We start from the raw sequence: 9,208 nt of genomic DNA, 5'->3' as shown, positions 1-9,208 counted from the left end.
CCCCCACCCCGACTTAAATTTAGCTGCTACCCAACTTTTCTAGCACCCTCCTGGTTGGTTTGCCTGTCTTAAGATTGTGATGAGTGTTGTGGCCCTGCCCCTTTGCTCCCCTGGAGGTTACAGTAAACTGTGTCTCCATTGATTCTAGGAGAGGTCCAACATCCACGTTAGAATATGTTACTTCGTTCTCATCCGTCTGTGGTCTTCATTACTGCTTTTACAACACGTTTTTAGAACAAGTTCTAGGAGTATGAAGATTATTTTGAAGTTACGTAATACGGTTTTTATATTGCCACGGAAAAGCCATTTTGATAACTGGGCAGAGTGGAGCAGACCAGAAGGAGGGAGGAAATTGGGCTTCTCTTGCACCAGACTGCTCTAGTTGTGAAGTACTGTGAATTGGGTATTTGGCAGTAAGCAATTTTTATATTGTTCTGAGAGCTTTACTTTCTAAAAGGTAATTTCCAAAATGTTCAGAGGGTGGAAAGGCAAACAGTTGGTCAGTAATAGTTCCTCACGATTCAAGTGGAGATACTATGCTGTTTTAACTCATTTAATTTTTCTTGAAGCCTTGGTTTTCTTCACCTGTAAAGTGAAGATTATTGATGATATCCACCTCGTAGGTTATTGGAGTTGGGAATTAATTGAGAGAAACGAATGTAAAATCCTTAGTGCAATAACCAGGTAACATATTAAGTGTTTAGGCATATTAACTGATAGTGTTTGTTGTTTAAGAATTTTCACTGAGGTACAGGAGCCTATCCCTGACTTAACATTTCTTCCAGTGTACCCTGGATAGAGTTGTATAAAGTCAGAGTTAATCATTAGTATGTTATTATTAGAAAGAGGCATTGTGATAAGCAAAAACAGCCTTTGGATTGGCAATTTAGGATAGTGGGGACCTTGGAGTCCTTATCCGCGAATTGTATTCTTTTGGATAAGTTAGCTTCTTCATCAGTAAAAGAAAAATATATTTTACACTAGGTAATTTGGGAGGCTAAATGAGATGACCTGTGTTGAAAGCTTTTGTAAACAAAAGTAGATTAAAATTAGTTGATGTTTTCATGACATTGGTAACCCCAGAAGATGAATTATTTCCTTTTTGGCTACCCCCAAGTTAGCTGTATTTCATATACTTTCTTAATTTACACATAATTTAGAGAAAAATTATATTGACTGTTCTGTAGAAATGATAGTAATCATTGGCTCTTAATATTGTATAAAAGCATGCTGTTTATCTTTTTAATTTCTTGATAGTTCTTTATGATACTGCTACTGATGTTCATAAGAGGATTTTGATTCCTCAGTTTTTTGAATATAATTTTTCCTAACTTTTTTTGAATTTTGAAACTCCAGAAAATGAAAACATATTTTCACTGAGTATTACTGCTATTGCTTTTTAACTTTTTATTTTGACATAATTTCAGACTTAAAAAAATGTAAGAATGGTACAAAAGGATTCTCAAATATCTTTCACCCAGATTCCCCAAATGTTAACAGTTTACCTGTTTGCTTTATCTTCCTCTTCTCTTTGTCTTCATAGTTTTCTTCTGAAATCTTTGCTAGTAAGTTGCAGATGTGGCGTCCCTCTTAACCCCCCCCCCAATACTTAAGTGTGTATTTCCTAAAAACAATTACATTCTCTAACAACAAAATCAGGAAATTAATATTGATACAGTGTAGTCTACAGGTCTTAATTTGGTTTTGCCTGAAGGAGTCAGGAATTGGTATTGATAATTTTTTTTTTAAGTTTATTAAGGTATAATTGACATATAAAACACGCCCATTGTAATGTATGATTCAGTGATTTTTTAGTATATGTGCAGAGATGTGCAACCATTGTCTCAAAGGCGCTCTCTTTTTTGTTTACAAGTCACTTCCTACTCCCACCGTAGCTCCAGACTGCCACTGATCTCTGTTGCGTTAGGCTTGCCTTGCGTAGGCTGGGACAGTTACGTCATCCATTGTACCTTGCAGGCTGTACGCACAGCAGGAGACAGTGCATGCTACACTAATAATCATTCATATCTAATGTTTAGCCCCTGGGTTGGTTGTGTAACTACATGTATCTTAAAATTTTCTCTCTTAGAACTAATAAAAATAATGTTAGAAAAGAATCTGGCACATAATTGGAGCTAGATGTTCTATGGAATAAATGAGTAAGTTGTATATGAGTGCTGAGGAGGAACTGTTGGTTTTAGAAAGTTGTCCTGATGAGGTTAGCCTGTTAAGTCTATATCCCAGGTGAAATACTTTGTTTCTGTCGGGATAAATTTGTAATGGATGAATGCATATAAGCAGTAATGGTATTCTTAAGAGTGCAGAAAAAGTGGTTAAAGGTGAAAAAGAAAAGCAGAGTGCATAGATGAAGCTTTAGAAGTTTATTTTGTTTTGGGGGAGGACCAAATTTATTGAGATAAAATTTACATACATTAAAATGCATCCATTTTAATTTCAGTCAATTTTGATGAATACCTAAACCTGTCTGATCACTGCCACAATAGAGATAGGAAACACTTCTAACATAGGTTGTTGTTTTTGTTATTTTGGGCCATAAAGTTTCATCCTTGGTGGATAAAAATGTTTTGAACCTTCCAAAAGTGAAGCACTGCTTTTCAAGTATTCTTTAAATGCTTTAAATTTAAAGTATTTTTTAAGTAAGTCATTTCGATGCTGATAAAATAAGCTCATCTCTGTTAAACCCCACACACAATCCCTCGGCAATTGACCACATTCAGAATATATCTAGAAACCAGTAATGTGTCACTTCACTGCCACCACCTGTTCTAGGCCACCTCTCTTGCCTGGGTTATTTCAGTAGTCTCTTACTTTTCTACCCTTGTTCTCCTCCAGTCTTAACATAGGGGCCAGTGACACTGTTAAAATAAAAGTCAGGTCAAAAACCTTTCGAAATAAAACCAGTATTTTTACAGCAGTTTACAAAGCATTACATTCTTTGAACCCCCTTCCCATCTCCAGTTTGCGCCAGTACTGTGCTTCAGCTGTTGGCCTTCTTACCTCGTGCAGACACACCTCAGGTTCTTTGTATTTGCAGTTTCCTTTGCTTGAAAGGCTGTTGCCCCCCAATATAGGGCTTTCTGCCTCATTCTCTTGCAAGTCTTTTTAAATGTTGCCTTCTTGGTGAAGCCTGACCACCTTGTCTAAAATAAAGCATTCTTTAGCTCTCTTCCCTATTTCATTCAACAAAGTACATACCAACTTTGAGTATCTTTATAATGTATTGTAAGAGTATTACAGTTTATCAACTACAGGTAGATAAACTTTGCTTATTCTAAAAGTTTATTCTCAGTCATTCCATATACATCAAAACATACCAAACTCTATGTTGAAATATGTGGTTGATACTCTCCTTTTAGGGTGTTTAAAGTGAACATTAATCATTATCAGAGATCACCAGAAATGTTTGTTTTCTGAATTTCCGTAGGAGGGGCCATTATCTTATTAAGATTGCCTTCATCTTTGAAGTTCAGCCTATGAATAAGCAAGTTTTAAACAGTTCCAAATAAAAGGGAAATATTCTGTAGAAAAATTGGAGTGAATGAAATGGGTGTATTGCATAAACTAAAACATAATCTGGTTAATTCTTAACAGAATGAAAAGACATTTGAAAACTGAAAAAATATAGTTTAAACGCCAAGAACATAGAGGGTTTTTTTTGTTTTGTTTTTAAAGCAGTACTTGCATTTAATACTTGGGGGAAAAGTGATTCTAAAGATGAATTCATGGTTCAATCTTTGTAACCATTGTGAGGCTAGGTGCTTGTCACTGCTCGAATTGTACCCACACGTGGTAACTTAATAAATTTATTTAAAGAGTTTCTTAGAGTTTATTTGTTTACTGATTCATTCATTGAACAGGTATTAATAACAACTGTTCTTCTAAGAAAGTGCTGAGATAGAGCATTATAATGATAATATAAGAGCTTCTGTAAGTAGGACAGTAGTAGCCCTCAATGTTTTAAAAGGATACACACTCTTATCCCCTTCCATATAGAATATTTGCTTTTGTTTTGGGCAAAAAAGTATTTTTAAAAATCATTTAAAGATTCAGCACATTTGCAGTCTTAAATTAGTTGCATTCATACCTACTATTTTAAGGCATTTCCAATAGCTTACTAGCTGGTATATGGCATTATTCTAGATATTTATTTTACCTGTAAAGCTTTCTGAATATTTTAAGTGTGCTGTGTTTTTGAAATTGAAGTTTATATTTTATAGAATATTTCAATATTTTAACTTAAGGGAAAACACTCTGAGGAAGAATAGCTATGAAGATGAAGGGCATGCTTTTTAAAGAAATGTCTGATAAAGGAGTAAAAAGATACTCAAATCTCATTAATGAGTAGGGAAATTCAAGGAGAAACGAGTATTTTTTTTTTACTTATCAGATTGGAATGATGGTGCGGATAGAAGGAAGGGGCATACCTAGATACTCTTGGTGGGAATATTAATTTGTACAGTAGGTTTGGAGGAGGATTTGGAGGTAAAGTGTAGATATATAATAGTACTGATCTGTATTATTGAATTACTTGGCACAGGTGCTTAGAGTTATATGTCCATTATGTCCAAGAACATTTAATATTATTTATAAGAGGTAAAATACGGAGATAACCATCCATGTTGGTAGATAGTTGTATCTATATAGTAATAGTTTACTGCGTTATAAAGGATGGAGTAGAAGTTGATGACATGAAGAGATGTTAATAATGAGGGAGAAATGTACATAACAATATACTATGGTTACATGGCTTGCACAAAAACATAAATGATTATATATTAGTTTGTGTAGAGAAAGGTATTTTAGAAGAATACAATGATTTATACCAAACTTGGGATTAGAGGCAAGGAAGTGAAGACATGCACTTTTTATCCTCTCTCTTCTGAAGGATGAATAAAACAATATATAAAACCCAGAAAAGAAAATAGTAGAGAAAAACATTTTTTAAAAGCTTTAGACAACTCTGGATCCCTTGTTACGGGGTATAGGTAGGGGAGTTTTTCCAAGGATGCAACAGAAAATCTCCTGTTAATCAAGTTGCATTAATTTTTAAGCTGCATCATTAATATCAGATCAATCCACTTATTTTGGTGCATGAAATCTTGTTAGGACATTCTAACATCATTTTTCTAAACTTTTCCCAGTAGTTTTGGATACTTGAGTACGTTGACAAAAATATTGACAATATAAAATTTGAGGGTAAGGAAAGTCTTAAGTATTTCTATTCATTAGGGAAAAGACAAAAGTTTTCTTTTAAGTGATACTAGTGTCATAAACGAAATGAAACAGTTCATTGTGTTCTTGTATTTTTAAAAATCAAATACCAGCATCTGATTCTTGAATTTCATCCATTCATTGAATATCGTTCAGGAATGGTAAAGAGGTTTGCTTTAAAGTTTAAGAAAAATTATCACTTTTTTTTCATTGTCATAAATTGGATATTTTCTTTATATTTGAATGATTACAATGGGACCTGATACCTGGAGGTTCCCCCCTACCTCCCCAGGTTTGTAGAATGTCACTGAGACATTGATCTGTTCAAGAACTGGCCAACACTGAATCAGCAAATACTGTGTGACTTTGTTCGTTTAGTTTTCAGGATGCATAAAAAAATGAATGCTTCAGAACACTTAAAAACTGTTAGATATTTTCCTGAATTCTGAGTTTGGTTTAAAAAGATTCATTGATGTTTGGTACTTAATTTTTGGATATTAACAACCTCAAAATTTTTTTCTTCCTTTATATGTATTCCCATATGATTGTAGGAGTCTATCCTGAACTTAGATCGTGTACATTTTGGGAACTTATTTTAGAAAAAATCTAAGTTTAAAAAATTCTCAATGGACAGACAGAGAAAAGAGGGTCTTTGCCAACTCCTTTGGGTAAGAAACTTCAGAATTTTGCAGATACTCTAAAAATGAAGGCCAAGAAACCAGGCATATCAAATTGTAAATTTTTCAAATAACGTGATTTGCCATGATTTCTTTCTTTAGACCGCTGCAGTAAGAATGTCTTTCCCCCCTCATTTGAATCGCCCTCCGATGGGAATCCCAGCACTCCCACCAGGGATCCCACCCCCACAGTTCCCTGGCTTTCCACCACCCGTGCCTCCAGGTGAGTTTGTGGTACTGTTGCTTCTGCAGTTGATGACAGTGTTGTGTTAGTTTCTGATATACAAGACAGTGATTCAGTTTCTTGGTTTTTTGTGTGTGTGTGTTTCAGTTTTATATATATGTATAGGCACGTACTTTTTTAAGATTCTTTTTCATTATACTTAAGATACTGAATATAGTTTCCTGTGCTATACAGTAAATCCTTGTTGTTTATCTGTTTTATATATAGTAGTTTATATTTGCTGATCTCAAACTCTTTAATTTTTCCTCCCTGCTTGCCCTTTTGGTAACCATAAGTTTGTTTTCTGTCTGTGAGTCTGTTTGGTAAATAAGTTCATTTGTATCATTTTTTTAGATTTCACATGTACATGGTATCACTTGATGTTTGTGTTTCTCTGATTTACTTCACTTAATATGATAATCTCTGGGTCCATCCATGTTGCTGCAAATGGCATTATTTCATTCTTTTATAGCTAAGTAATATTCCATTGTAAACATCAGTATATACCACATCTTCATTCATTCATCTGTCGGTGTACATTTAGGTTGCTTTCATGTCTTGGCTATTATATATAGTGCTATTGTGAACATTGGGGTGCATGTATATTTTGAATTAGAGTTTTCTCTGTATATGCCCAGAAGTGGGATTGTGGGATCATATGGTAGCTCTGCTTTAGTTTTTAGGAACCTCCATACTATTTTCTGGGGCTTCTCTGGTGACTCGGTAAAGATTCTGTCTGCAAGGCAGGAGTCTGCCTGCAGTACAGTAGACCTGGGTTTGATCCCTGGGTCTGGAAAATCCCCCTGGAGAAGGAAATAGCAACCCATTCCGGTATTCCTGCCTGGGAAATCCCTTGGACAGAGGAACCTGGTGGTCTACAGTGCCTGGAGTCACAAAGAGTTGGACACGACTTAGCAACTAAACCACAACAACATACTGTTTTCCATAGGGCTGCGCCAGTTTACATTCCCACCAATGATGGTGGTTTTTTTTAATGTGTCCTTATGTCATTGCAATATTATCTTTAGAAAATATGTGTGTGAGTATTGGTAGAAACGCTGCCCGTTAGCGTTCTAGAAATGTGATGTCTCATTTTCCTATGGTGGGAGTTTTCATTTCTGGCTGAGTATCAAACTCATCTGGGAAATTAAAAATCTTTATTTAAATAATAGGTAATACATTTATACCAATTAAAAAGGTATACAGTGAAAAACTTTTCTTACCTTCCTATATAATTTATTACTATCCCCTTACTGAAACGCGAAAACAAAACAGGGTTATTAGTTTCTTCTTTATCCTTCCAGATGTTTTTTGGTGCATATTACAAGCCGCTCTAAGTATATATTTTTCTATTCCATTTGTTTTTGTGTAATTCCTTTAACACAGATAATGTAGTAACATCATATATATACTATTTTGCCTTAACTTATATATATATAGTTTATATGTATATTAACTATATATATAAGTTAATAAAAATTAATATATAAGCTTATATATATATATATATTTGACTATTATCTTGGAGAGGTTTCCAAAGTTCTATATAAAAGCTTCCTGTATTCAGTGTTTTATAAAGTAAAAGTTTTTTAAGTCCAACCCCAACGTACTGAATCAAATCCTTAGAAATTAAGGCCCAGGAGTGTCTTTTTAACAGGTTCACAGGTGATTCCTAAGTATCCATTTAAGCACAGTTAAGAGAACCCAATTTGAGAACTGTTATCTTGAGATTTATAATTAGCACTGCTTGACTTAAACTTTTCCTCTGGTTTATGAGTGGTAGTTCAGATTTTTTTTTTTAATGGGATTGAAAGCATTTTGTACAGATTCAGTTTCCCTTATGAAAGATAGTATCTAAGAGTTCTCCTTACGTTGCATGTTGGGAAGTATTTTCATTTAACGTAGAATCCATGTAATTCAGGTTGAAAGCAACAGATGATCTTGTAAACCAACTAGAAGTATTTCTTTTTTAGGAAAGCTTTACATCAGTGACCTGGCTTTAACCATTGGATTATCTGTTTGAAATTACAGTGTTTACTAAAGAGCTTGACTGTTGCAGAATCAAAAGTACCTTGCAATTGGCTAATTTGATGGGTTGTTAATTCATAACATGTACATTACAGAGGCTCAGCTTTGGGGGCCTCCTACCCTTAGGTCAAGTACACAGCTGTGTTGGAGTAGATGTGAAAAGCCACAAGATAAATATGGAATTTTTCTGGAGTATCATTTAAAGCTTCAGCAATTTGAGGGTAAATCATAATTTAAAAAAACAACTACTTATGCATGTACATCGTGGAGTAGAATGCTGTACTTATAAAAGTTTTTAGGACATTTATGCTTGTAACTAGCTGTTCTAAGCTGTTCTTTTAGATAATCATGGATATGTATTTGTTACCCCCTTGCCGCCAGGGACGTAGTGGGAGAGCTTGAGTACTATCACTGTATTATTCCATGTAACAGTTAATGAATTACAGTTAGTAACTTAACTGCCCTGTGATAAAGGAGTTTGTCCTGAAAAGAGGGATTAAGAAAATAGTATTAACAGAAATCTGAGTAGTTATCAACCATCAAACATTAATTTCTTGAGAAGGATAGTGTCCTGAGCCACTTCATTTGGGCATCAATTTTTGAGGGGTTCTTTATTTTTTTATTAGTCTCATAATATCTATTTTCTGATAGTCTTTCCTAGTAACATACTTTTAACCAAGTCCTTGTGTTACACAGTTATAGGGAAGACTAGATTACTTCCAGTTTGTGAAGAAATTTTAAGGCATTGACAATAAAGCTTAATCACTTGTTCAGAATCAGGAAAGGTGATGATGAAAAATCGTTTGTTTCCTTACCGGTGTATTGGTTTTATAGAAGAAATTTTAAATTCCTTTTAATTTTTAAAAAACACATACTTAATGAATTAATAACTGTCCACAATTTTGTACTCATTAAGGCAATAGCAGGTTGTGGTAGTCTTTTTGGTTTATGAGTGTTTTTGTTTTTAAGTTTATTTAGATAGACCAATCTGTAAAGTACATTTGGTTTTGAAAAATATCTCATTAATATCTCACTTATTAGCCTTATA

General features: G+C 34.2%; 1 protein-coding gene across 1 annotated transcript in view; it reads left to right on the top strand.

Annotated features, from left to right (window-relative positions):
* RBM25 (RNA binding motif protein 25) overlaps nucleotides 1–9,208 on the top strand; it is a 49,642-nt gene that overhangs the window by 734 nt on the left and 39,700 nt on the right. Inside the window, exon 2 of the mRNA XM_010855804.1 lies at nucleotides 6,012–6,132. Within this exon, the coding sequence (XP_010854106.1) occupies nucleotides 6,027–6,132 (106 nt within the window). The 5' untranslated portion in view covers nucleotides 6,012–6,026. The remainder of the gene's footprint in view (nucleotides 1–6,011; nucleotides 6,133–9,208) is intronic.

The sequence above is a fragment of the Bison bison genome, unplaced genomic scaffold (genome assembly GCF_000754665.1).
Source record: "Bison bison bison isolate TAMUID 2011002044 unplaced genomic scaffold, Bison_UMD1.0 scf7180017864368, whole genome shotgun sequence".
Lineage (NCBI taxonomy): Eukaryota > Metazoa > Chordata > Mammalia > Artiodactyla > Bovidae > Bison > Bison bison.
This window is presented reverse-complemented; position numbering and strand designations above follow the sequence as displayed.